Source organism: Rhipicephalus sanguineus, chromosome 4 (assembly GCF_013339695.2).
Source record: "Rhipicephalus sanguineus isolate Rsan-2018 chromosome 4, BIME_Rsan_1.4, whole genome shotgun sequence".
Taxonomy (NCBI): domain Eukaryota; kingdom Metazoa; phylum Arthropoda; class Arachnida; order Ixodida; family Ixodidae; genus Rhipicephalus; species Rhipicephalus sanguineus.
Genome location: NC_051179.1, coordinates 75,800,569 through 75,824,842, shown reverse-complemented (window position 1 = coordinate 75,824,842; position 24,274 = coordinate 75,800,569). Strand labels below are relative to the sequence as shown.

Below are 24,274 nucleotides of genomic sequence, written 5' to 3'. Positions count from 1 at the left end.
TGGACCGATCGTCACGCTTGTTGTGCGTGCCGTGCGAAGAGGAAATGGACGCGGGGACGACGTGGTAAAACACACACGACATTTATGACAGAACAAAGAACAACTATAAAAAAAACGTTAAGGAAAAGGAGGAATACAGAGACAGTCTAAACAACACTAGAAAAACAAAGAACGCGAGTTCAAGGAACAAAGTTTGAGGACCTCACGGTGCGAAGGTCGGCACGGCGGACGCTGAGGTGCAGGGGCAGGAGGCGGGCGAAAGTTGAGGTGCAGCGGGGTGCGTCTCGATGTGCGTCGCTGTGGCGACGATGACGCTTGACGGCGTGGGTCCGACTACGAGCAGTCAACCCGCATCAGAGACGCGATGCTCTGTGCAAGGATGGTCAGCCTGCTCAGAGGACAGCTTGCGCTCGAGTCGCGATGCTCGGCGCACCCGTGACCATTCGCCAGGCCACGCTCAATGCTGGGCTGAACAGCTGACCGTGGAGACGCCTCGCCGAGATCCGCGATGCTCTCGGCAAGGAACAGAACAGCAGGCCAGGCCACGCTCCGAGATACAGTACTCGCGCTGGCAACGCCGCCTCAGGTGGTGGTTGGCCGGCACCAGCACGAACGGCCGCGTTCCCTGGCTGGAACCTGGATCGCCGGCGTCCGACGCTTCCGTCCGTCCCCAGCCACCAAGCACTTAGCCACGTATCCTTCACAAGTGGCCCAATCGTGGAACACCACCTCTATGGACCCCCACAGGTCATCAGCTGATTGGCTGGCCTCAAGCACAGAGCTGGCTCCAGATTGCACGCGTCCGGCGCCGCACCTTCGTCGTCGTCGAAACATTTTTCTTCCATTCATCACATTTACCCCCCACACGAGAAAGTTGTTTCAATAAACCAACTTTTACCACACCAACTCAGTGATGAAGAACAAAAACACAAGTTGATTGAACTGCATCTACCTCGAGATGCCACACTAGTTCGCAACCCGATGTGTTAATGACATTCCACAACAATGAAAACGTCCACAACCACACATACCTACATGCAGCGAAAACCAAAATGAACACAAGATGCCACCATTTCTTCTACTACACAATAGAAGACCTATACTATCACGTGGTCAAGATTCCACATGCTACATAGTTCTTTTTTTCCTGAACAGGAGCACTCAGTGATTTCAAATGCATAGGTATATTTCACGTCAGAGCCTTACAAATACATGTTCCTACAACCCTGGCAGAAACAAGTGGATATCTCCTTCAGCACGTTTGTGTTATATTCCTGGCTCCCTGAACGCTACCATGGAGTAGCTAGGACCCTTTTTTTCAGCTCGCTAATATGTCTGTGAGGGGCAGCCCGATGTATGATCTTAGACATTTCACTACAGTTTATTGTAACTCCCTCAGGAGATACTTTATGCAACAAACATTCACTTTCGATGCGCTTAACTTTGGTTTAACTCAATATTCCGTTGTAGCTGTTCCGCTCAACCAAACAAGAACAAAGGCAGCAAACGCTCTCTGCAGAGGAGCTACTACACCCATATACTTAATAGCATCGCTGTTCCTACTCCTTGAGTAGCAGCAACTCATTCAGAGTTCTGGTAGCAGCTGCCATCACCCAGTCTTCACAGAGACAAACTTTACCGAGTCCAGTTGAATTGCTAAGTCTTCTTTTTTTTCCCGGGAGCGTCGCATGAAGCTAGACGTCTCCCCATACTGCAAGGTGACTACCAAACGCGCGCACCCATTGGCAAGCCTTGCTTCACTGACAATGTCACTATGACTGCCGTCGTCGTCACCCGTCAAGCCACTTTTCTCCCAAGGCACGCGTTATTGTTAGCACGGTGTACTACGACATCGCTACCTGTAGTGAAGCCAGAGACGATGACTATTCTCGAATTCTAGACGGATTAGACGTATATGCTGTTTCCGCTATTAAACAATCTCTCAGCGCGTTCACTGCTCCCGCCCGACATACTCACTGCCCTCAAGATTACAAACACCCTCAACGCTCCTGTCTCCTGCGTTAGCTTCTGTTTATAATATAGCTGCTTTTAGAACCCGTTATTTATTCAAGAGGCCTGCTAAGTTACGCTCGAAGCGACGCTAGCTCATTCTGGTCCATCTCTCAGCCACGGCACACAAACAAGGTGAGGCTCTTAATGATGGTAAAGACAAGAGCTTAGTCCTGTCGCGCGGACGCCAGAAATGTAAAGAGTAAGGTGCGGACCGTCACTTTGATTCATGTACGTGCAATGAAGGAAGGAGCCGTGCACGATAAGGTTGGTAAGCAACATATATTATCAAGCAGCAACAACCTTCGAAGACAATACACGCATAACAGATATCCCCCAAATACACTTCAAACGAAAATGTCAATACGCGTGGAATGTCCTAGAGTGATGCGCTCACATTCGTTGACGTCCTGCTTGTTGTGTCGTGCGACCCCTGGTGACATGCTAAGACACCAGTGCTGTTGTGCTCTCTATTCATGCTACTGGGGGGAGGTGGGTCTCTGCCATGCCTCTTTGCTACCACCAATCCGGCGTGGTCATGCCGGTCATGTGACCCGTGCCTCGCTGACCAATAGCCTCTCTTCTCCCTCCTTAAAACCGCCTGCAATAAACGCGGGAGAGCAGTCTTCCGTCAGTCTCGCCGAAGCTTGGTCTCTGCGTCGTCACTCCGCGCGCCCTCCCGTCGTTCGGCCTCTCCGTCGGCCCGCCGCGGGTTACGCCGCGCTCCTGCCCTACACAACACATGGCAACGAGTTACTGAAGCCGGTTCAACAGGCGACGCCAGGAAGAGCACGACGTAAGTGACACTCACCTCGAGTCGCATTTCTCCTGCACGTCGGTGCTTTGTCCTTCCTGCTTGCTACATTGGCGTCGACCTGACTTTTCTTTGTTCCCGCTCCGGCTCGCTCTACGACGCCAATTTCCTGCTTAAGCCTTCTGCCTACCTCCTGCACACATGGCGGCCCTTTTTGCCAACCTTCCTCCATTCCTCGACGTGCCCCGCACGCCTCCTATTCCGTGGCATAAATGGAAAAAAAAATTCCAGGTACACCTGAAGGCGGCCGGCGGAAGCGGCTGGGAGGACGAAAGACGCGCGTCAGCACTTCTTAGCGCCCTCGGTGTCGAGGGCCAGCGGAAATACTTCGCCGCGCAGGAGCAGCTCGAAGCTCAAGGCGTCCAAAATGCTCCACACACAGCCAGCACGCCGGCGGCGTTGGGCACAGGTGCGGTGTCGACGACGGAAGCGGCGGCGGCGACGGAGTACGACACGTTGCTACAATTCCTAGACGGGCTCTTTGCCGAGACAACTAACGTGCTAGCCGAGCAGCGCCTATTCACGAGCCGCGAACAACAGCCCGGCGAAACCTTCCTCGAATTTGTCGCAGCTCTCAAGGAGAAAGCCCTCTCGTGCAAGTTTGGCGCCACTTACGACGACAGAGTGTGGGACCAAGTAATTCATGGAGTCGCCAACGCACATGTACGGGCCAAGCTACTGTCGTACGGGGAAGCCCTTACGCTGCAGAAAGCCGAAGAAGTTGGACGCGACTTGGAGGCGCTCAATAAAGCCAACGCGGCATTCGGAGAGAATGAACGGCTACTCGGCTCGCTCGCCGGGGACGGCGGTAGCGTCCAGCGCGTCGCACGTGGCTACGCAGCAGCATCACAAAATGGCGGGTCGGCTTCCTCGGCGGCCCCGCATGTGACTCAGACTCAACATGGCGGCGGCTTCCCCCCCAACTCGGGTGGCCGCGTCCAAGATGGCTACGCGGGCTCGTCAGCGCGCCTCCAGGACGGCGTTCGCGGCCAAGATGGTCAGCCTGCTTCCAAGCCTCTAGTTGGCCCTTGTTTTCGCTGCGGCAAGTCAGGGCATTTGGCGAATTCCAGAAATTGTCCGGCAAAAAACAAAACTTGCCAATTTTGCCGCATCAAGGGGCATTTCGCGGCAGTCTGCCGTAAACGGCAAGCGTCGGTGCAAGAAGTTGCCCCCGTCCAAGACGCTGACTCCGGCACGGCCACAGTCCTGTCCGTGCAAGCTGCGCCGACTAGCCCAAGAGACTTGCGCATCCCTGTTATCGTCGGAGGACATAGCCACATGTCACTGCTGGTGGACACCGGAGCCACTGCATCGTTAATGACCAAGAAGGACTTCGACATGCTTTTCGCTTCGAAGCACCAACTGCTCCAAACGTCCATCCAACTGCAGAATTTTTCGAAGCACCGCATACCGGTCCTAGGGTATTTCCGCACAGACTTGCAGCACCATGGCAAGCGGGCCTTCGTCACCTTCTACGTGACAGCACACGGCACTTCACTGCTGGGGCTCGACGCCATCCAGCAGTTGGGACTCGTGATCGACGGCGCAACGTTGACGTGTCGTCTGGCTACACCAGTTTCCTCGCAGCTTCCTGCAGGTGTACCTCCGGAGTTCGAGCACCTGCCTGGCCGGGCCAAGAGGCGGCAGCACATCGTGCCAATGTCTCCCAAGCTGCGTCGGCTGCCTCTGGCGCTACGGCAGTAGGACGCCAGCGAGCTGCGCCGGTTCCAGGACGACGACGGCCGCGGTCGGCGGCCGCATTCAAGATTGCGCATCAGCAACCAGGTGTTCCCTGCGCAGGCCATTCGCGATGACCCTGCTGTCCAGTTCGACTCTACTACATCTCCTGAAGCGCAGCTTCAATTGCTTGCGACCCAGTATCACCCGTTGGGACTTCAGGAGGAAAGTCCTGAATATTCCTCACCTGCAGTCAATGCACCGAATTCCAACACGGGGGAGGGAAGTGATGCAAATGGGTCTTCGAAGTCTTCTCCCGATAGCCGCAGCACGCAAAGTTTTCCTGCAGGGCCTGGGTCACGTCGCCCAAAGCGGACGCGCAAGCCCCCAGCCCACTTGAAGGACTACATCACAGACTAAAGTAGTCCGCGTCTTCTGGGGCTATACTGCCTTAAGAGGCCCGCAGTATAGCCGCAGAGGTCTAGTGCGTTTGTGTGAACTTTTCGTGGATAGTGCAAGCTGGCACTTGTGTTGGTGTGGTGAAGTGACTTTTTTGTGTGTGTGTAACAGGTTGTAATATGTACATCTAGGACTGAACTTCTGCGTATTGCAGGTGCCATCTTTATCGGAACTTGAATGTGAATTTTTTTAGTGGTTCCTCATGTACCACAGTTACAATTGTATAAGGATGCAATTCTTCCCAGGGCGGGACGATGTTGTGTCGTGCGACCCCTGGTGACATGCTAAGACACCAGTGCTGTTGTGCTCTCTATTCATGCTACTGGGGGGAGGTGGGTCTCTGCCATGCCTCTTTGCTACCACCAATCCGGCGTGGTCATGCCGGTCATGTGACCCGTGCCTCGCTCACCAATAGCCTCTCTTCTCCCTCCTTAAAACCGCCTGCAATAAACGCGGGAGAGCAGTCTTCCGTCAGTCTCGCCGAAGCTTGGTCTCTGCGTCGTCACTCCGCGCGCCCTCCCGTCGTTCGGCCTCTCCGTCGGTCCGCCGCGGGTTACGCCGCGCTCCTGCCCTACACAACACTGCTCACGTCCCGGGTAAACGTCTGCAGCACAGCAGGCCGACGGTCGACCGTCTCAGCAGATAGACGGGACGTAGCGGCGTGGCTAGGTGAGCAGCAGGGTGAGTGGTGGTGGATCACGCGTTCAGGCAGGCAGACCGGAACCAGCAAGCGCAGGAAAGAAGCAGGCAGGAACCGGCCAGGTACCGGGCAGGACACGGACACCTTGGTCACCAGCGCCCGCAGGAGCGCGACCCGTCAGGAGGCTGCCCAGCGGTTGACCCGGGTAGCCCTCACGAAACGTGGCCTCTCGAACGCTGTGCCTCCGTGGCCACTCCCGCCAGCTCCTTGCTTCTTCTTCCTTTTTTCTTCGCCACCGCCACCACGCGCCCCATTTTTGTCCGCAACGTGTCGTATTCCTCGCTGCTGTCCTCGTCTTCTTCACTATTTCACCACACCAAGGCACTTTCGCGAGTTCATGAACTAGCGGCAGCCTCCAGAGAGGTCGTAGAAGAAAACCCAGATAAACAGGCTGCATACAATGCGTGCGATTCAAAGGGGCTTTTATTAGAATGTTAAAAGAACATATCCCACGAATACAGGAACCACAATAAAGACAACTCATCAAATAACTTGCCAACCGTCGACGCTACAGCCACCCTTTAGAAGTGGGACATTCAAGGACTCAGTGAGCAGCTGTACTTTTAGATGCGAAGTATCTTAAGGCGGAGCTCAATCCGGTGGTGGTGGTGGTGGTGGTGGTGGTGGTGGTGTGCGTTCTGACCACCCTTACTGCGCATGCGCATACCCTCTCCACACACCTCCTCTCCCCTCTCCACACCTCCTCTCCACTTTCCCTCTCCCCTTCCCCTCTCCTCTTTCCCTCTCCCATTCTCCCCTCCCCCTTTCCACTCTTCCTCTGAAACGCGGGCTAGACATGCCGAAATTCTCCCCTGCTCAACGCCGCGATGAGCTCGAGCCACGGTGTAAGATATATACTCTTTAGGTGTGGACACTCCTCGGCTTGCATGCAGAACGCGTTCGACCAGATAAAGTAACAACGGCGCGCGTCTGTTGGTCCGGTGACCGCAGCGGGTATCTAGCGGCGGGAAGACGCAACTTAAAGAGAGAAAATGCTTTCTGCACCGTTGCTATAGCAACCGACGCAGTCGGCGGCAACGCCGGCGTCCGCTGCATGTCTTGTTTTTCGCTCGTGAAAAACGCGGTATGCGTTTCTAACTTGAGTTGCTGGCGTGCCGTAGCCGCGTTCGCTGACTAGGAAATTCAGATTTCCCGCGAAGCGCCAGTTGCTACGGGAACGCGTTTTTGTGTTGAAGTTGCATCTTCCCGCCGGTAGGTATCCGCTGCCGTCAGCGGTCCGACGGGCTCTCGGCGTTGTTACTTTATCTGGTCGATCGCGTCTCGCGAGTGTCCTCACCTAAAGAGTATATATCTTACACCGTGGCTCGAGCGCATGCGCGTCCCCTCCCCTTCTCTCTCCTCTCCTACGCTGCCCCCCTCTCGCCCGCCTGTAGGCCGCGTTCCCCGCTCGCCCTGTGAGAATTAACGGCCAGGCTAGATGGAAGATACGACGCGCGTAGCGTCCCTCTTCGCGTTCCACGACGCGAGGTCGGTAGCATGCCCAACGAACGCCAACGGAACGCGATCGTGCAAGTGCACCGGCTTCGCATCGCCTCATGGTCCCCTTTAGCGGGAGATGGTGTAATTTTTTTTAAAGAATCAATAATAGTTGGCTTTAGTATGTGCCATCTAACAGACTACAAATGTTCGTGCAGCACATTACGGTTAATTGACGGTAAACAAGCGCACTAAAGTAGTTTCTGTCGCTATTTTTGTTTGCGACCAAAATTTACGATCAAGATGAAAGTAAATAGAGAGTGGAGTGGTTTAAAACAAACGAAAATAGGTAACAATTCAGTGAGTGGTTATTCCTAATTTCAAATAGAACCTGGAGCTAGGATACTGGCTTTATATCCCTTTCAGTCATGAATTATGATGCACTGTGTGCAAATGCATCAAATTTTCATGGCATGATTTCAAGGCACTCAGTATTACATTCCAAGAAATAAAATGAAGGAATGTGTTGTTTTGTGTGAATTACAGTAATTAATGCTAATTTGCGTGTAATTAAATATCTCATTATTCTGCAATCAGTCAGCTTCAATCCTTGCATAAATGAAATCAACTATTAGGCCCAAATTGCATGCACAGTTTGTTTTTTCGTTGTATGCTTTTCGAGCGAAGAAAAAAAATACTCTTGACGTTGGTCCTGGAACGTCGCACGTCGAACGATCGTCGAACATGGTAGTGTCTCTAGCAAAGTGATCATCTGCAGCAATATACAGCATAATGAAGTTAAACAAGCGCTAGTGATCCACTCAGGAAGCCTGCACGAATGTGCACTAAGTTTCAGGTCATTTGAAGAAACACGCGGTGCGTGATGCGACTTCGAAGTTGATGTGTACAAGTGTACACATCGTGACTGAAAGGGATAAGGCTGTCTTAAACCTTCCGTTGTCTTCGATTGCGACAACCACGCTTGAAAAGTGGTTCCATTTTTCAGAAATCCGGTGAATGAAAGATTGAGAAGAGGCTATAACGCGGTATTGAATATTTTTAATGTTATGGCAGTGATCAATTCGAGACAAAAATGTAGCTTCGTTATGCAATAAGGTTATCGCGAAGAAAAGAATTAAGGAAGCATGATTTGCGAAACAGATCACGGCGAAGACACGTGTTTCAAAGAGCGGAGGAACTAGCTGATAGCTTTTTTATGCAAGTTGCGCTAATTGTGCTGCGGTAACTCTTAAAAGCGAAAAAAGAGCACGGCATCGTTTTGAACTCATTCAAGTAATTGAATAAAAGATTCATAATGCGGGTCCCACATTGTATGAAGCCTAGGCCTATTGCGTTTGACTCACCACTCCTGTTTTATGTAAGAGTTACATAAGTCCGATCACTTACGTTAAGCAAAAATGGTCGTTCTGGCGTCTCAAGAACGAAGACGCAATTCTTATTGAAGAAATCTCGCGAATTTTGTTCAAAACATTTAGTGTTAATGCTTCTATTTTTTTGGGTTTAGCTGTAGCAGTGTACCTGCAATTCACATAGTTGTCGCGGCGATTCCTTTGTGGCAGTGCATGACGCCATAGCTTTTATATTGCCCCGACATGTTTAACGCCATGTGCGCATCCTCCTGGTGCACACGATGATAATTTATCACGAAAGGCTAACAAACGTTTCGTGAATTCGCAGCACTGATGTGCTTTGTACTCACGCCATGCATTCGTTCTCAAAGCTCCCATATATTTATTAACTTATAAAGGCGAGACTTCCTCAGAGGAAAAGCTTTTTTTTAAGTTTCATTTGATAAGTGGTGGAACAGTCCATGCAATTTATGCTAGGCGAGCCAGAACTACATTACTCTTTGAGTACGGAAATATTGCAGCAGAATGATTGCTATTTTTGTGCGAACCATATCTCGTTATATTATCGAGTAATGTCATGTCTGTGGATTTTTTTTTTCTTTTGGAAACCACATTGATGTTTAACGATAATGTTCTTTTGACGAAAAAGAATGAGACAAGTCGGGAGTTTGTACTTTCTTCTATAACCTTCAGAAACATAATAAAACAGAGATTGGCCTGTAATTACCAAGATCCTTTTGATCTGCTTTCAAAATAACTGTTGCACTTGCAGTCTTCCGTTGGTTGGGGAAGGTTTCAGAACTTAGAACAAGATTACATGTGTTAGGCAGAGGTGAACAGATAACATGGGCGACTGGTTTAAGAGGCACTGACTTCATTTCATTATGATTTCCTTGTGCACGTTTCGTTCAATGTGGTCCCGTCAGCTAAACTAAATAAACTACGCACTAGTAGCGCCAACACTAAGGAAGTTCCGCTTTCCCCTCATCCTCACACTAACTTCCCTTTCCCACCCCTTGCTATACAATACTACACAAGGCCGCTCCACTAACGTGAAACATGGGAAGGTGCGAAGCACCGGTGTTTCCCGTAGAGACACGTCAATAGCACTGACAGGATACCGTCCCCTCATTACTGCAGACAGCATCGCAGACAGCGTCCACCGCAGAAACAGGGCTTTTCCTGAGCGATCGCGCCGTCTTATTTGCTACTTGCTTTAACGTGACTGGTGACGACAGGAGTCACCGTGACGGGCTACGACGACAGGAGACGCTGAGAGCCCGAGCGCATAAGATGCTTCGCACCTAAAAAACTATTTCGTTTAACGTCGTAGCGCCCACAGTGATATGAAGGTTTAGAGTGGCATTTCAGCGTCGTAAGCTACATTAACGTCGCCGATCACCCATTACGGATGAATACACTGCCCATTTGTTATGGTAGAGTATTTCATTTTCTGCGGGTTACTCGCTCATACATACTCAGCAACAACTGACGTGCCTTACCGATATGTTCTCGATTAATTATTCATACAGCGTTGAACCTGAACCGTAAGCATCTTTGCGGGCACGTAGCCGTCTCGTCCCATGAAAGATTAGGGATTATTCGTCTGCATTCAGCGTCAACAAAGTTTACTATTCACTCCAGGCTACAGGGGGCAAGATTTTTTTTAAGGTAATGTTTTTTTTTCTTATTGGTTAACTCCCAGCGGCACTACATTATACGAAAATATTTCGGAAGGCGGGAAACACTGTGTCATAATTTATCCTCAGTGACTCATCGAAAGAGTTATAGAAACTTTTGTGTATTGTACGATTTTCTCAATCGGATGATGTTTTTTCAGTTCTAAGCGGTGCAGCAAGGACCGTTTCGTCTATACTGTTTTCTAATATTATAAAGTACTGCTCGTCTCCTATAGCTTATCAAGCTAAGCTACGCCTAAGGATAATATGCGCAGAAAATGAGCTGTGTAGTGCACATACTCTGTCGATACTAGAATTCTTACCCAAAGCCGCTTTCCACTTTGACACGTACGATGGTGCGATAAAAACTGTGTGCCCTTCATCTGCATAAAATCAATCTCCGCAAAGCAAAAATGTGCTTAAAAGCCATTTCCCCAACATCTCGGTTTTTTTCATTTTTTCATAGTTTGATATCTTTAGTTTTTGTTATGTGATTCTTGGATCAGATGTAATTTCACAAACCTTTACATTTTCTATTTTTGTTCGCACTCCTGTATGAGCCGGTCAAAGGCTCACTCCGGTAATAATAAAATAAATAAATAAATACTCGTGTTCATCTTTCACTGCATCGATGCGTAATAACACGGGACATTCAACATGCAGGACGACGTGTTTGCAAAAGGCAACTTGACTCAGTGAATCAACGTCCTGGTGCATTCTTGGAACTTTCTTCGTGTATGTTTCGCTTTCGACACCCTCTGAATGTAATAAATAAAAAAATATATTTCAATCAGTTTATCTTTGCAAACGCCGCGTACGCTCGCGAGAGAGACGGTGTTTCGCGTTTCTCTGGCTGCAAGTTTATCATACCAGGAATACCGACTTTCTTGAATCAACAACGGCAATGGCGAATTTCGGTTTGCGCGCATTGATGAGCATTGGCGCTATCCGCGCGGCTTCACGGTTGAGCCATCCATTCCTTTTAATCAGCTTATTTGCCATAGCGAGTTATGGAATTGTCAGTGTTAATCTTACCGCTTCTAATGTCGCCCTGTCTGAGTCCGTAAGCATACACCACGCAAAAAGAGTTCGTGGTGCGTGGTGCGAAATAAGTCGCGTCTGTGGGCAGGTGCTTTTAACTTCTATGCTTATCGAAGGATCCGTGTTACACTCTGATATTGTAATAAGTATCGTAATTAATATCCGCCTACATCACTGCGCCTCTGCACAGGTAATACGGCAAAGAATAAAACAAGACATATACTCACATTTCCGCAAAATTATTCACGGCTGAATGTGCCGATGTTTCCCCCTGAGGTTTTTTTTTCGGCAAGGTGTTTCGTTACACGACAAATATATATGTGTTGTACAAAACGGATTTCCCGACATTGACTGCATATGTCTAATGAATGCGAACGGAGAGGCCTGTAAACCTAATAATATATACAGTCGCTTCCTGCGGTTCGAGCACGTAGCTTTCTTTGTCATCACCATCTGTCACTATTGTGCGTGATAGATGACGAAGGCACCTCCTACATATGTTCGGCCCACGCTGTCCTGCGCGAACTGGTTCTATTTTATGGCCCCTGACCTCTTAATTTAGTCGCTCCGTGTCATCCTTGGCCGTCCCCATACGCGCTTCCCATTTCGTGTCATCTCTGCCGAAGTCCTTATATACCATCTGTTGTTTGTCACTTTCACGACGTGGCCTATTCAGGTCCTCCTTCTTCATCTTGATATCTACTAGGATAATGGCTACCCCTCAACTCCCTGATCCACACTTCTGCCTTCCGTGATGTACTCCGTTGTCCTCCTCTATCTTGGGGTTGCGCCTGTCATTTTTCGTTTGATTGCACGTTGTGTGGTCCTTACCTCTTTTTTTAATGTATAAAGAGAGAGGTTGGTAGCAAAGTGTGGCGCCGGCTATTTATCTCTTGCGTAATGGTTCCCGTCGGAAAGAAGCGAACGAGCACAAAACTCTACAAAGGCACACAGAAGAACACTCATGCATGTAGTCCCAGTTCTTCAATACAAAAAGGTGTCCACACAATAGAAGAGTCTACAAAAAAAAAAATAAAATGTTCAGACACACAGAACGTGTCCACGCAACATAAAAGTTCTCTAACACGTTGCCACAGCCGATCATAAGTAACTAGTTAACTTATATCTTAATTGCCCCACTGTAACTGCAACAGTTATGTTTTCGCCAAAAATTCTGCACAAACACGAAATTACAAGAAACATGCAGCAAAGAATAGCGGTTGATTATGATGCTGACAAAATTTTTATCAGTTTAGAACCTTTGCGATATTTTTTTCCTCCAAAAATTGCACTAGTGAGCGTGTATTAATATTTTGGAAATTTTCTGTTTGCCAGAAGTCCAGAATTTTTTATATTGATGAGGGCCGTCTATACAAACCTGGCAGTTTGTGAAAATGTTTCTTACGAAGAGCAGCATTACATATATAAGCTTCTTTTTTGAGTTCCTTTGTTATTCCGCAGGTTAATCCGCCATATATGTTAGGACTGACACTGACTTTTCAATATACTGTAACACTATATTCAGCGTGCAGATTTCGCCGAACACCAGAGTCTGGGCCACATTCATTCTGAAAGTGCTATATCGGTCTTCTAAGTACCGCGAGGGGCTCCCACTTCTACCGCAGGCCTTTTTTATCTGGGCTCCTTCTAAGAATCTATCTCCAACGTTTTTAAATAGAAACAAGTTCGAAAAAAAGCGAAACGCTGGGACAAACATCCACGACTTAGAAAGAGAGCCTAGTCAATACGGCATCGTGCACGCCAGTGCTTATTTTCAGTTTTTCGTTGTTGTGCGGCTGATTGAGCCGTTAGATAACCTTTAGATAGGACGCAATACGGTTGCGAAAGAGTGGAGTAAGCTCGGGACAGGAACACACACACTAAACAAAAGATTTCTTCGGTTATCCTGACCGCGCGATATCTGCTCATTCATTGTGCCAGTTATTGCATTACTGCCATGCTGCAGCGCGGTGCGGTATGTATTACGGTCAGACAAAGACCTTCCTTTCAAAGAAAAGAAGAGTTCCATATATCGTATGCAGCGCACACAATGCGTGCTTTGTGGGAATGAAGTGAACAAGGGCAAAGCGAAAGAAAGAAACAAAGCAGGATGTGCATTGCGCTGATGATTCGACCACAGCTTGAATAATTACCAATTGGTACATATATTTTTCTGATTGCGCGCACGTCTGTAGTTCTCGCGATGCTAAAACAGCTAATAAAACTTCTCTTACGTGAGTTCATTTCTCATTATACGCTATTACTGCCTTATTTCTCTCGAGAATCTCTTACGATTTTCTATACAGATCCATAAACAATGTCATCATTTGTTTGAACAGGGTTTGAACCTGGAATACCTCAGAGCCATGCCGGTGCTTGAAACTGCTTTGCAAGAAGACCCTATACAGGCTTCATGTCGGGAAGGAACCACATTCACATATGTTATGTGGCGTGGTAGAAGAGCAAATGACAACCAGGCGTCACACAATGCGATTTGCGCAACGAGTGGCTTGTTGAATGCTTCCAACCCATTACAAGTGCTGTGCCATAATTCTTCATCGTCATCAGCCACAGCACCAACAAAGTGCACATAATGCCTTACGGGTGTTTAGCGGGTACCACGGTTCTCCGCAGATTGACGGAGAATTCCATAGTGGCTGCTTCCCTACTCCACACAAAAATTATGATTTAAAGCGTAGTGGATTCCTCGCAAGTACACTTCTATTGGTTGCCAAGGAAGCCTATAAGGCTCCCATTATGCATTTCCTCAGGGTCATTTTCTCACGTTAACGTATGTTATAAAGCGTGGTGGGAGAGTTAAATAACGACCGGACATCACATAATGCGAATTACGTAACTGGTGGGTTCTTTAATGCTTCCAACCCATTACAAAGGGCTTAGCCATAATTCTTCGTCATCATCAACCGTCGTATCAACAAAGTACACATAATGCCTTACTTACAGATGGTACCTCGATTCTCCGCAGAATGACAAATAATGTCGTGGTGGGTGCTTCCCAACTTCACAAAAATTATGTATTGTAGCGTAGTGGGTACGTTGCTAGTGAACTTGTATTAGTAGCCACAATAGAGTTTATAATGTGCTCTAGAAATATCGCTCTTCCAGCTTTCGCTGTGACTGTGCTGCGCTTTCCGCGCAGGCCTGGCGTTTCTTTGGTTAATCATCCTTCGCCCTTCTGTGTCTGCCCTTCTCCTCTCTATTTGTACAGTTTCTTTGTTAGGAGCTGGCTCGCCAGGTTCTTAAGCTGGGGCAATGTCCCGCGTCGTAAGTGTAACCTTAGTTCCCTAGGCGACCGCTACAGGCGCAGCTCGCGCGAAAGAGAAGTCTTCTTCCTCTTCTTCTTCGAGCGCCTTGATGATAATATTAGTGCAGGCAAAACCACAAATAGCATAGCCAACTGTAGCATGCGCATGCTTGCGCGAAAGAGATGTCTTCTTCCTCTTGCTCTTCGAGCGCCTTGATGATGACATTAACGCAGGCGAAACCACATATAGCATAGCCAACTGTAGCATGGGCACGCTCGCGCGAAAGAAAAGTCTTCTTCCTCTTGTACTTCGAGCGCCTTGATGATGATATTAATGCAGGCAAAACCACGTTTCCTCGATTTCCTCGACCACACGTTCGGCCACAGCTGCAAGGTCTGCGAGCCCTTGTGGTTCGACAAAAACTGACCACGATCGCTACTATAAAAACATGTGACGTCTTTATATGACAGTGGAGGAATTGTATGGAGCATTCACGGTTTACCCGATTATCTCCGAGCCAACTCCTCAATCATCATTCACTTCGTGGATATGGTGTGATTTTTTTTGCCACTTTTTGTTTTCTATTGCGTCTGCTGTCTGTCATTTTTAATTCCGAAATTCTGGAGCCTTTGCAAGGCTGCGTGTCCCAAGAGCAATTTTTGGCAGGGACGCCTATTCATCAAACGCAAATCAAATCTACCAAATACTAAGGATTGGCCGGAGCGCTTACGGCAGACATTCCCAAACAACGACATGCAATTTATCGTGCTGCCCAAACTGGGCAGTGCATAACCATTGTATGCTGTCAGTACTAATAACATATGGGGTGCAAACTTGGATGATAACAATGAACTCGAGAGGATGTTGCGAATCACTCAACGTGTGATGGAATGAAAAATGCTAGGCATAACATTAAAGGTCAGGAAAAGAGCTTGGTAAATCATAGAAGAAATAGGGGTAGCCGACATTCTAGCCGACACCAAAAACGACATGACGACCTGGGCTGGCGATGGACATGTAACCGTTGGTTGGCTAGAGCGTCAGAAGTGATAGCAAGGCATGGGAGACGTAGGCAATGATGGCAAAGAGCTGGATTGAGTGACGAAAGCAGAAAATTTGCAGCCATGAAATGGAACCATCTCGCACAGGATAGGCTAAATTAGACATCAGCGGGAGAGGCCTTCGTCCAGCAGTGGAAAATTTCTTCATGGAAGAACAGCGCGAAATACGGGACTCGTGTCTTTTTCTGAGTGGTCGAAAGTTAGAGGTGTATCTGTAAATCATGCACCGGTGCATTGAAGCAACCGTAATTCAGTCACGCCATTAAGGTCATTCTCCCCGTCTCATGTACTTTTATTTCCTCTCTCTCGCTTTTGCACGCCACGTTGCTCACTTACAAAGTTGAAGCAACGCATTTGTTGTTGCAGAACACGCCACCATGTCGGCGAATGACCACATAGCATATGCACGCTCTGAGGCAAAAGCGCAGTCAGTATAAAGAACGGTTGCAAGCCTGCTTCGAGAATTATTCATGGCCCTGAGTTGTCACGCCACTCGCTCGGTACAGGTGTTAGTTACTGGGTGGGGCAGGGAGCAACTGTATATAGTCTTGAATGCGAACCATCCTTCGCAGTAAGGCATTATCGATAGGCGGCACGAGTTACGTATTTAACAGGTTCTGCTGTATAATTTCGGAGTAATATTTCTGGTTGATTGCGAAGACTCGTGGGCCCCAGACTCGCGGAGAAGGCGTCACATTGCAGCCAAACGACATGTTTGATGCCAATCGCTCTGAACTGACCGGTGAAAAAAAGTGGTACACGTACCACGAGAAGACAGAAGTCGTTGCAGTCATAAAACAGTTACGCTCTGTGAATACGCACATTCAATGCTTTAAACGAACAGAGGCCGCGTTCACCAAGCAATTTGGACGTAACTGCAGCTTGCCATTTGCTGGCAGCCTTCACTGTCACCTACAGCATTGCAACAGCCCGTAGAACATGCTCACATGAGTAATTTTACGTGGAAGATATTGTGAATGTACAAGATCGGGTATATGCAAGAAACACGATGCTATTGCAAAAAAATTTCATTGCCTTTGTACGTCATTTCAAGGGAATGCTCAGATAATTGTAGATAGAGACACGAGAAATAAAGTGCGTCTGAGAACAACTACGTGCACACGCTATGACCAGCACACAGGACGTACTACACTCTTAATCAGATCCTGGCTGAATGTTGGCTATATCCAGGAAACTAGACGAAAAATGTCCGGTTTCCTGGCTGCATCTAGCACTTTAAGCGGGACCTGTTTAAGAGTGTAGCAGAATACAGTGGCTGAATTGTATGCATCCGTGTCACAAAATGGACGCCTTTGTCTTCTAGCGTGTGCTCTATAACCTTTTATTTAATAACAACACACTTCGTTCTCTCTGCTCTGTATGTATGAACGCGACGTGCGAGCCGGGTAGATTGAAGCTTCCATTTATGGGTGTTTCCTAAGAATGGCATTTTGGTTGGGAAATCGTATGCTCGCCTTAAGCACTGCACGAAGTTTTGCATATTTCTTTCCATAAAACATGTCTATGCCAAAACAAACTTGTCGCACTCAAACTTGCGGATCCTACGAATCTTATCTGGCTCGCAATCTTGATATCTCTTTTTTTTTTTTTGAAATCTCAGGTATTCCGGTTGGCGTGTTTCATGTTCGTTAGTGCATCTGTCGCGTGGGTCTCCTCCGTTAAACGTCGCATTCTAGACATACTTTATCTGCAAGGGCCTAAGAAGATTTTTATTTCATGGAGAATAATGCACAATGAACGTCTACGTTGTTCGGACGAGCACATTGCGTAATGGTTAAATTTTGTACGCAATGGTTGTTCACATTTATGTCCCTGTTTGTCTTTCTTCCTATCGTTGTTTCGTTTACGAAGATTGCGAGTCCAAGTACAATGTCATCGAAGAGAAGGAGCCGGTGCCTCACAAGGGTATACAACATTTCTTAAATACAGTTAGTAAATAAGAAGATACCGTAAAGCTGAATGTTTTGTTCTACGCAACCACAATTAACAAGATAATCATCGATGCCATTGCGACAATGTGCTTTTGGAAGTCGAGCGTGCTAACCACGGACCTCTCACTAGCAACTATTCGGGACAACTGCTGCGAGATTATGTGCAGCACAGAGACCTCGATATGAGAGCCGTGCGTTGATGTATTTCGGGGGCCCGAACGAAGCGCCACCGCGTCGGGCCAAGTTTGCGTTGTAAGCGCGTCGTGGAAAGTCTGCTCGAGATAGCGGGGTGGTTGCATGCAACGCGTTCACTTGTCGCTGAGAATCAGTAGTCGTGAACAATCAGAAGACAAGTCAGTGCCCATTTGAACGAAGAGAATTATTATTGCTCGTAATAGTACAGGCGTAAACCATTCACTATGCGCAGCGACGGTCTCGAAACCGCCTCCGAAAGCAACTCAAGGCGATGTTATGTCGCCACAGCAGAAAGTGCGGCCGCCACATCGTTTATGCGACCTTCATTTCTTTGAGAGGCCCCGCAGTACTCTCAAGGTCGCCGCTTCGTAGACGAGATATTGTTGTCATTTATCACAACTGCATTCACGGTCTCCCGCTGACGCCGTATGAGCGAAGAGGCCTTGGCGCAGGAAGCGGAAGAAAGAACGTCCCGAGGCGGTTTTGTTATTCTGGCCACGCATGAATTCACGGGTAATGATATATGCAAGGGCAATCCAGTGTCTCGCTTTTAAACTATACTGAACGATTTCGTATTGTTTCTTCTTTTCAAGTTGAATTTTTTTCGGTGGATCGAACGTGCATATGAAAATAACGCACGTGCATTGAAGGCCAAGGTCACCATGTGCACGCTGAGTGGTTTATTTTGTCGCTGCTTGCCCGCCCGCAATTCCAAGTGCCATGGAAAAGAAACACGCTTCTTTGGCAGTTCATGGCACATGTAATCTAGGTTTTTTTTCGTTCAATCAAAGACAGTTTTTATAATAGTGCTTGTCAAATAGGCCGCTGTCTTGCCTTGTTTACGCGTGCCTGGAACAAGCAGACTTTCCTGGAGTAATAAAGGCACGGGGTTTTCATTAAGGTTTTTTCAAACGAAGAAACGAGCCCTCGAATTCTGTTCCTTCATTCAAAGCTAGCCGTAAAAAATTACACCATCTCCCGCTGAAGGGGAAGGTGAGGCGATGCTAAGCCGGAGCACTTGCACGATCGCGTTCCGTTGGCGTTCGTTGGGCATGCTACCGACCTCGCGTCGTGGAACGCGAACAGGAACGCTACGCACGTCTTGTCTTCCCTCTAGCCTGGCCGTTAATTCTCACAGGGCGAGCGGGGAACACGGTCGACAGGCGCGCGAGAGGGGGGCAGCGTAGAAGAGAGAGGGGGAGGGGATGCGCATGCGCTGGCGCTCATCACGGCGTTGCGCAGGAGAGAATTCGGCATGTCGAGCCCCCATTTCAGAGAAGGAGTGAAGGAGGGGAAGGGGAAAGGGTGAGTGGGAAGGGGGATTGGAGAGGCCTTACGCATGCGCAGTAAGGGTGGTCACGCCGCACACCATCCCCACCACCGGTTTAAATTCCGCCATAAGACGCTTCGCATCTAAACCGCATCTTCCTGAAGGGAACCTTGAGGTGATGCGAAGCATCAGGGGAGGGGGGTCCGTTGTTTTAATTGCGTAGACGAAGGTGAAACGGTTAACGAAGGTGTCTAGTACTTGAGGTGACGAAGCTCAAGGCCCGCAGCTCGCTTCAAGCGTTTGCGCTCAGCGTCGCGAGCCCTTCGCTACGCAGCTTTGTCTTCAGTGGACGTAGCATTGCTGTTAGTTTGTGGGCTGATGCTGACGTTTGCTTGCGCCAACCCACTAACTGGCGGGACTGTTGCTTCCATCAAACTTCATCGGACCATCACACTTCATCGGAAGCATCAACGGAGTCAAGCGGAGTGAACCGAAGCAAGCGCTGAACTAAACGCGCGCAGCGCTCTACCCACTTTTTATTCACACTTGGAGGAGAGGAGACTAGAGGAGGAGAGTAGCGCATGCGCCGCGAGAGCAGAAGCGAGAACGCAGGAGAAGCGCAAGCAGGTGGTAGGAGAGAAGTGGAGAGAGTAACGCGCAGCTGTTGGAGAGAGGGAAGAAGGAGAGTTGCTCATGCGCAGTGTGAGTGCGGACGCCGACGACGACGCGGGACATGTCGCCGCTATAAGATGCTTCGCATCTAAAACAGATTTGATTGTCGCTTTTTTTCGCATATTCACGTTGCTATGCTTGTTCATATGTGCTCATAGTCACACCCTACCGGTTCCTGTTTTTTCTGGTGGACGTCTTATTGCTCGTAGCCAAGTGTTCTTTCATGTGCAGGAACCTTGTCGAATATTATCGCCTGTTCTAATCATATAGCTTGGTTGACACGAAAAGCAATTTATACTCCATAATTTAGATGCGCACCCGCTATTTCGATAGGACGCCGCCTGTATCGAAAGAGTCGATGCCCTTCATCCGTATTGGTGAGATATCGAAGACCAACACGCGCCTGGAGGAAAGGGTTTGACGATGTACGCGACAGCATTTTCACGTTATTCATGTCATGACCAGGAAGCGATATTCGTGAAATCCTCTCATGGCGATTTCGGTCCACACCAAGCTAAGGAGGCGATCACGAGAGCACCCAGACGTAGATAGATAGATAGATAGATAGATAGATAGATAGATAGATAGATAGATAGATAGATAGATAGATAGATAGATAGATAGATAGATAGATAGATAGATAGATAGATAGATAGATAGATAGATAGATAGATAGATAGATAGATAGATATGTGGGTACACATAACTTTAATGCGTTCACGCGAAAGACGTAACAACAACTGAACTGATTGCGGGAGCACACACCGTTTTTGTCTTCTGTCGGGCGAGTGTTCTTATCACACTGGCGCTCAGTTTATTAGCGTCGACGCTGCGCGCAGGCGCAGAAGCGGCGCCGCACCGTGCCGCCACCCCCCCCCCCCCCACGCAGAGAGGTGCCCTCACGTTTGAAGAGCATTGGGGACGCGCACCTGGCGTCCAAAGCGCGTGATGTAGGGCACGGGTCGAGGCGTTGGAGGCTGTTGTGGGTGATTCACGGGAGGCGCGCCGGAGTTGGTAGTTTCCTCGGAGAGGATGTATGATGGCTTCAGTCGGTCGATGGAGACGCGAACGTCCCTCCCGCTGATTTGAAGGGTGAATGTTTTGTCGTCAAGGCGGATGACTTTATAGGGTCCGGAGTAAGGTGGTTCAAACGGCGCACGTACAGTGTTGTCGCGGAGAAAGGCATGCGAGCACGTTGCCGAGTCCTTAAACACGAACGGGGTCGGCTTGGTGTGATGTGCTGCTGGTGACGGGCGCAGTGAGGCCATTGTGCGACGCAGCCGGGCGACAAAGGTCCGAGCTGGTGATGTCGAGAGTTGAAGTGGAGAGAAGTTCCCCAGGTAGCGAAGCGGCTCCCCGTAAACGAGTCCTACGGGTGTTGCATGGATGTCTGGTTTGAAAGTGACGCGCAGACCAACAGCGGCGGCCGGGAGAGCCTCGAGCCAAGTTGAGTTAGGGTGGCACGTGATGGCTGCCTTGAGCTGTCGGTGAAACCGCTTAATCATCCCGTTGGCGCACGGGTGGTAGCTGGTAGTCCGTGAGCGCTCGAACCCGGTGGTACGCCCGAGGAGCCTGAAGAGTTGGGACTCGAAATGCCATCCTTGATCGCTTGTGACGCGACGAGGAGTGCCGAAGCAGGAAATCCAGCCGGTGAAGAAGGCCGAGGCGACGTCTTTTGCTGTAGTCCTTTCGAGCGGCAACACTTCGGGCCATCGTGTGCACTGATCGATGGCGGTGAGGAAGTAGCAGTAGGCCCGACCGGTGGAAAGGGGCCAATGATGTTGATGTGGACGTGTTGAAACCATTCCGACGGCAGGGGAAATGCCCCGAGCGGTGATGTGACGTACCGTGTGATTTTGGCGCACTGACATGCAATGCACGTGCGTGCCAGGTGCGGCAGTCCCGTTGTACTGAGGGCCAAACATAGCGGTCAGTCACAAGGCGTGTAGAAGCGTGGATGCCGGGGTGACTGAGGTTGCGTAACTGGTCGAAAAGGTTGCGGCGATGTGGCGAAGGGACATATGGCCTCACTCATCCGGTGGATATGTCGCAGTAGAATGTGTCCGTCGACCCAGGGACGGCGACTATTTGAAGTTGAAGAGAGGAGCCATTTTCGAGGAGCTGCTGGAGTTCGGCGTCCGTTTTCTGAGCGTTGGCGAGGGTGTCAGTCGTAACGGGTGGCAGCTCGACAGCCGAGACACGCGAGTGTGCGTCGGCGACCACGTTATCCTTTCCGCTGATGCGCTGGATGTCGGTGGTAAACTGGGCGACAAAGGGCAGTTCGTTCTGCTGGACTAGTGGAAATTCTTCGCGTCTTTGGGAGAAGGCGTAAGTGATGGGTTTGTCGTCAGTGTAGATAGTGCAGTGCTGTGCCTCGAGAATACGGCGAAAGTGTTGGACCGCTTCGTACATGGCGAGAAGCTCTCTGTAGTAGGCTGGCCATCTTGCCTCCGCAGGGGCCGAAGTTTCATCGGCGATGCCTGTAGACGACGGTGTTTTTGGGCTAGAGAGTTTCTTCGAAAAAAATGCCAGCGGGCACCAGTTTTGGCCCACGCGCTGCATCAAGGAGGCTCCGACGGCGGCGCTAGAGGCATCTGTGAAAAGGCCCAAGGGAGCCTCTGACTTGGGATGCGAAAGTAGAGTGGCGTTGCAGAGGGCAGTTTTGCAGTCTTCGATCGCTTGAGTTAAAAGTGGTGTCCAAGTGACAGGATGGTTCCCTCGTAGGCCAGCCAACGCGTCATGAAGAGGGACCTGATATGCAGCCGCTTTAGGCACGAAGCGCCTGTAAAAGTTGAGCATGCCCAGGAAACGCGGAGGTCTTTCGCTGTGACAGGCCGCGCGTAGTTCTTAAGGGCCAGTGTGCGGTCAGGCCAGGGTGTAGTCCCTTCTAAAGAAATTTGATGGCCTACAAACGTGACGATGGGGCGCCAAACGTGCTGTTCTGGACGTTGATGAGTAAGCCGTGGTCGTCGAGACGTTGAAACAGTTGGCGAAGGTGTTGGCGGTGATCCTTTTTTTGGGGGGGAGAAGACCGTGATGTCGTCTAGGTAGACCAAACAGAAGTCTAGGCTGCGGACGGCGTCGTCGATGAAGCGTTGGAAGGTTTGTCCCGCATTGCGGAGGCCGAGACTCATGAAAAGAAATTCGAATAAACCGAAGGGCGTCATGATCGCGGCCTTCGGGACGTCATCTGGGTTCACAGGAATTTGTGTGTAGGCCTTTACCAGGTCAACACTTGAGAATACGGTGCTGCCGTGTAAGCGGTGGGCAAAATCCTGTATATGAAGAACGGGGTACCTGTCTTCGAGGGTACGGGCGTTCAATACGTGATAATCTCCACAGGGGCGCCAGCCATCGGTCTTCTTCTGCACTAAATGAAGCGGTGAGGCGTAAAGCCCCTCCGAGCGGCGGGCAGTACCCTCGCGCAGAATCGCTTCAAACTCTGCTTGGGCGATTGGAAGGCGGTCCGGAGCTGGGCGACAGGCACGGCAAGAAACCGGGGCGCCTGAAGTAGTGCGGATGTAGAGCACGCTTGAGTGGCGTACCTCTCGGAGACGCCCGCTAGGTCGTGTCAGGTCAGAAAATTCTGCGAGGATGGCATGGTATGGCGATTGATTTTCAAGGGCGAAAGCTTTAACGCTGAGCTGTTGGGTGGTCGTGTGTTGGCCCGGCGCGGAGATGCCTGTTGTGGTGTCAATTAGTCGGTCATGCCGGCATCCAGGTAAAAGATGGTAGTACGCCAGGAAGTCGGACCCGATCATTGGCTCTGCGTCGTCGGCGATGACGATATTCCATGGAAATTCACGGCTTAGGTTTTTGAGGGTGATGTTGAGGCGGAGCGCGCCGTAGGTCTTAATGGTTGAATGGTTCGCCGCACTCAGCTCGAACAACGTGCAAGGGCGCTTGTCGTGCAGGAAGGCTCGGGAAAAGCAGCAGATGTCCGAACCGCAGTCGACGAGGAACCTTCGCTTACTGACTTGGTCGGTGACAAAAATACGACGGCCTCTTAAGTTGGCAGCTCGCGGCCGTCTCTACGGACTGCGGTTGCAGTTTCCCTGACCTCCAACTGAGCAGGGTGGTTGGCATTTCCGGGCTCTGTCACCGAAGCGACGATGGTAGTAGCAGCGGCCGTCATCATTTTCTTGCTATGAATCGGTGTTTCGGCCTCGGCTTTGGGGCACTTTTGCGGGACGCAACGTCGGGCGTTGATCCAGATGCCTTTGAATAGAATCCACTGACGGGCGATTTCGTCGATACTGCTAGCGAGCTCGGGGGTGGGCTGTGGGGCGCCGGCGGCGTGGACGAAAAGAAGTGGCGGCGGTGGAGAGGCTTCGACGACTCGGTCAGCGATTTGGGCGAGCTGGTCCAGCGGCAGATTCAGCTGAACCTGAAGGATGGCCTGAGCATGAGAGGGTAAACGGTCAAGCCACATTATTCGTAGGAGGGAGTCGTCAACAGGCGTGCTGCCCACGAGTGCACGCATAAAGCACATGAGCTGCGATGGCTTGCGGTCACCGAGCGCTTCGTGCTGAAATTGTTGACGCACTTTCTCGTCTTCGGAAGGTGAAAGCCGCCGAATTAGTTCCCTCTTCAGATGCAGGTAGCAATCGTCAGCTGGAAGACTTGCGAGTACGTCGCGGCGCTCAGCTGCGTAGCGAGAATTTATGTGGG

General features: G+C 49.8%; 1 protein-coding gene across 1 annotated transcript; it reads right to left on the bottom strand.

Annotated features, from left to right (window-relative positions):
* Nucleotides 1-20,502: 20,502 nt before the first annotated feature.
* On the bottom strand, nt 20,503-21,408 carry LOC119391296 (uncharacterized). Its single transcript, XM_037658975.1, has one exon. It carries the CDS (start codon nt 21,406-21,408, stop codon nt 20,503-20,505), a length of 906 nt encoding a protein of 301 aa, XP_037514903.1.
* Nucleotides 21,409-24,274: the final 2,866 nt, after the last annotated feature.

Bases quoted from the DNA above. Each gene is read 5' to 3' on its own strand.
- LOC119391296 (XM_037658975.1), bottom strand. From the start codon at position 21,408: ATGGTTTCAACACGTCCACATCAACATCATTGGCCCCTTTCCACCGGT.